The following is a 3,324-nucleotide window of genomic DNA, read 5'->3' on the forward strand; positions in this document are numbered from 1 at the left end:
GCGCCGCGGGGCGAGGGAGGCTCGCCCCCGGGGAGGCGGAGGGGCCACGCCGCGTCCTCCGAGGGGACTCGGGCCCAGCCGGCCCCGACGGGGTGGGTGGTAGCGGGGTCGTGCGTTCGCAGGGCGACCCGAGGCTCGCTCTTGGTGTGACCGACAAGAGGGGCGACCCCGAGGCTTACGAGGGGGTCCGGCCGACGGGGACGTCCCGCGCGGCGTCCGGTGCCAAGTTTGCACCTGAGTGCGGCGCCGGCCAGGCCGGAAAGTTCCCGCAGCTTGGAAGTTCCCGGTGCCATCGCCCCTCTCCAGAGTTGGGGTGGTTTCCGGGCGCCCCCTACCCCTCCGCGCTGCGTTTCGGGGGCGGGAACCCGAGGGGCGCATCCGGGCCACCGTGGCCGAGCGCGGGCCCCTGGGGGCCGGGGCCGGCGGGGACCCCGCAGACGCTCGGGCCACCCGGGATTTGGCGTGCCTTAAACTGCAGCAGAACCCTCCACGCCTCGTCTGCCTTTCCTTTTGTTTTGTTTTACTACATTTTCGGTTTGAGTGGTATTTCCAGCATGCATAAAATGTAAAGAGGGAAATTACTGTGCTCGTAGTGACGTAACGTATTTGCTTGAAACAAGGTCCACGCCCGAGTTACGTGGTGGAACTTTGACTTGGAAATTGGCCAGGAGGGGTCGTTTTCCTATTTGAAGCTATTATTTGTGAAATTCACAGTCACGTTTGCTCCCTGAGTCAGCGAAAAGCCTCCCTCCTTTGGCTCCCTTTTCCCTGGGCGTTTTCAATAGGTAATTGATGTAAAATATTAACAGGTAAAAACTACCTTCGCAGCCTGAGGACTGAGAGTAAGTAGGAGAGGCTACTGTTGAGAAGGAATGTGGCTTGGAGACTGGACTTACTTTTGCAAGTACTTATTGCAATATTGCTTTTATAAACATCCGTACTCTTTCCCTATTTAGTTTGAAATGTATCAACTACTTTTGAAATGGTGAAAACCATCATTTTTCCTTGCTTGTTTTGAGTTGTTTTGGGAGAGAGGAATACATAAAAAAGTGTGAGAAATGTGAAATCCCTTTGAAAGATGAGAATAACCTTATTTAAGTCTGTTAAACTTTATGCTCTGAATTCTTCTAGGTGTAATGTGTATTACAAAAAATGACAGAGATTTTCCACCCAGGTACCCTTTTGCCAGCTGTTGCTGAAAGTATTGTCTTGCGAATATGTTACTGGAAATAACGGGATAGAACTTGCCCTGTTTATTTAGCACACGCTAGTTTTGTGTTGACCTTTGTAAAAAGAAAACACATGCCAAGAATTTCTAAGGAAATTTGATTTTTACTTGTGTTACCAAACGTTCCAGAAATCACCAATTACAACTCCCATTATATACTCATCTTGCAGCCTTACACGTGGTCATTGTGTTGTGGTATTTTCCACTCTTGACAGATGCATGTTACATGTACTTTAAAAAAAAAAAAAAAAAATATATATATATATATATATATATACATTTGTTGTTGAGAACATACACAGCAGAAATTCACTAATTCAACAATTTCTTCTTGTACAACTCAATTGTACGACCATTTTCACCCTCCTTTTTGGAATTCTGCTTGTCACTTTGATCCCATAGAGATAAATCTTAAAAGAACTCAATGGTCAAGACAGACATTCTTTACTACATAAGTTAAACAATTTGATTTTGAGAAGACAGTCAGGGGATATTTTAAGCGGGATACAGTTTAGCAACCAGTGCAGGTATACATAAGGATTTGATAGTAAAACCTTAGCTTGATTTTTCAAATACAAACTTGAATTTCATTTTTTGGTACAACTCTATAGGACATTGGATAGCATAGTAACTAAAAGCTATGTGGTGGTGTTGGTATGTGCTGTGGTGTCAGTTCCCACACATAGCGACCCTAGGGTTTCCAAGGCTGGAAATCTTTACGGGAACAGAAAGCCTTGTTTTTTTCTCCCGCGAAGAACTGCTGATTTTGGGACTAACAGCCTGATATAACCACTAAAAGCATGCATAATTGTAGGATAAGCACTGGAGTGTTAACCTCAAGGCCGACAGTTCAGATCCTCCTTGGAAACCCTGTATAGGTTCAGGACCAACTCAAAAGGCACGTAACAACTGCATAAAGTACAGGACTCCTGAGGCACACTCTGGTAACCCTGTGCTGTTCTCGTTTCTATTAACCTTCTAATCATGATTTCACATGATAGTCATTTTTGCATGTTCGTGTTGTGAGGAACATTTTATTGGAAGAAAAAGAAGAGCAAAGACATATATAAACCCCTGGCACTTACTAAAAGAAGAGCCTTCCCCACTTTTCTGGTTTTCCTACTTCCTGCTGATTATTGTGTCAAAACCAAAGTGCCATTTTTCAGTCATTCCCAGAAAGTGAAGTTGAGAATTTTGCCCACGCCACCCCCACCTCTTCTCCTACTGTGGAGTAGTTTGTTTTTTACTTCCCGTTCTGTCATTGGGAAGGGGGAAGAATGTGCATAGTTAGTAATGCCAATAGCCTTGTAAGTTAGTCTGTATAGGGTTTCTGAGGAGCCGACTCTGGGTTTCAACTTCTGACCTTGCGGTTAAGCATTCTACTGCTTATTGAACAGCGTCCCACCAGGCCTCTGCCTCCAAGCATTAAGTAATGAGAAAGAAATTCAGTATCTGAGCATGTTAGGTAATAATACGTTCCCCTTTTAGTTTCCCAGAGAATCGCTTTACTTCTCTTCAGATATAATTTCTTGGTCTTACATGTTTTCTTGAAGATACTGTTATCTTTGAATCATCATGATTCCATTGGTGTGTTCACAATAGAAAAGAGGGCATTATCTTTTCTTAGAAAATGTTTAATTGGGAAATTCTTCACCGCTAAAGAACACTAATCAGTAACCGCACATTTGAAAGTAACTATCTTTGTCTCTCATACTTCAGACATACTGTCAGGAGACACCAGTCCCTGGAGAAGGATATCATGTTTGGAAAGGTAAAGGGTCAGAAAAAAGAGGAAGACGCCCAGCGAGATGGATTGGCAATATGGCAGCATCAATGGGTTCAAGTGTGGCAACAAGAGTGAGGTTGGCCCAGCACTAGACAATATTTTGTTCTGTTGTGCATAGGGTCGCTATGAGTCGGTACCGACTCAGCACCTAACAACAACAACAACATCTGTTCTGTATCACCTCTTTGCTTCAGATTCTTACTCTATAGAACACTGGATCCACCACTTGGGAGTCCAATCATGTCTCATCTCTTATTTGGAAATATACTTGTTGTTGTTAGGTGCCTCTTTTTCTCTGACCCTCCACGTT

At 44.5% G+C, this 3,324-nt stretch overlaps 1 protein-coding gene across 1 annotated transcript in view; it reads left to right on the forward strand.

Annotated features, from left to right (window-relative positions):
- SNX9 (sorting nexin 9) overlaps positions 1-3,324 on the forward strand; it is a 177,616-nt gene that overhangs the window by 62,476 nt on the left and 111,816 nt on the right. The window contains exons 4-5 of the mRNA XM_006868478.1: positions 16-262; positions 307-496. Of these exons, the coding sequence (XP_006868540.1) occupies positions 16-262; positions 307-496 (437 nt within the window). The remainder of the gene's footprint in view (positions 1-15; positions 263-306; positions 497-3,324) is intronic.

This window comes from Chrysochloris asiatica, unplaced genomic scaffold (genome assembly GCF_000296735.1).
Source record: "Chrysochloris asiatica unplaced genomic scaffold, ChrAsi1.0 scaffold00117, whole genome shotgun sequence".
Lineage (NCBI taxonomy): Eukaryota > Metazoa > Chordata > Mammalia > Afrosoricida > Chrysochloridae > Chrysochloris > Chrysochloris asiatica.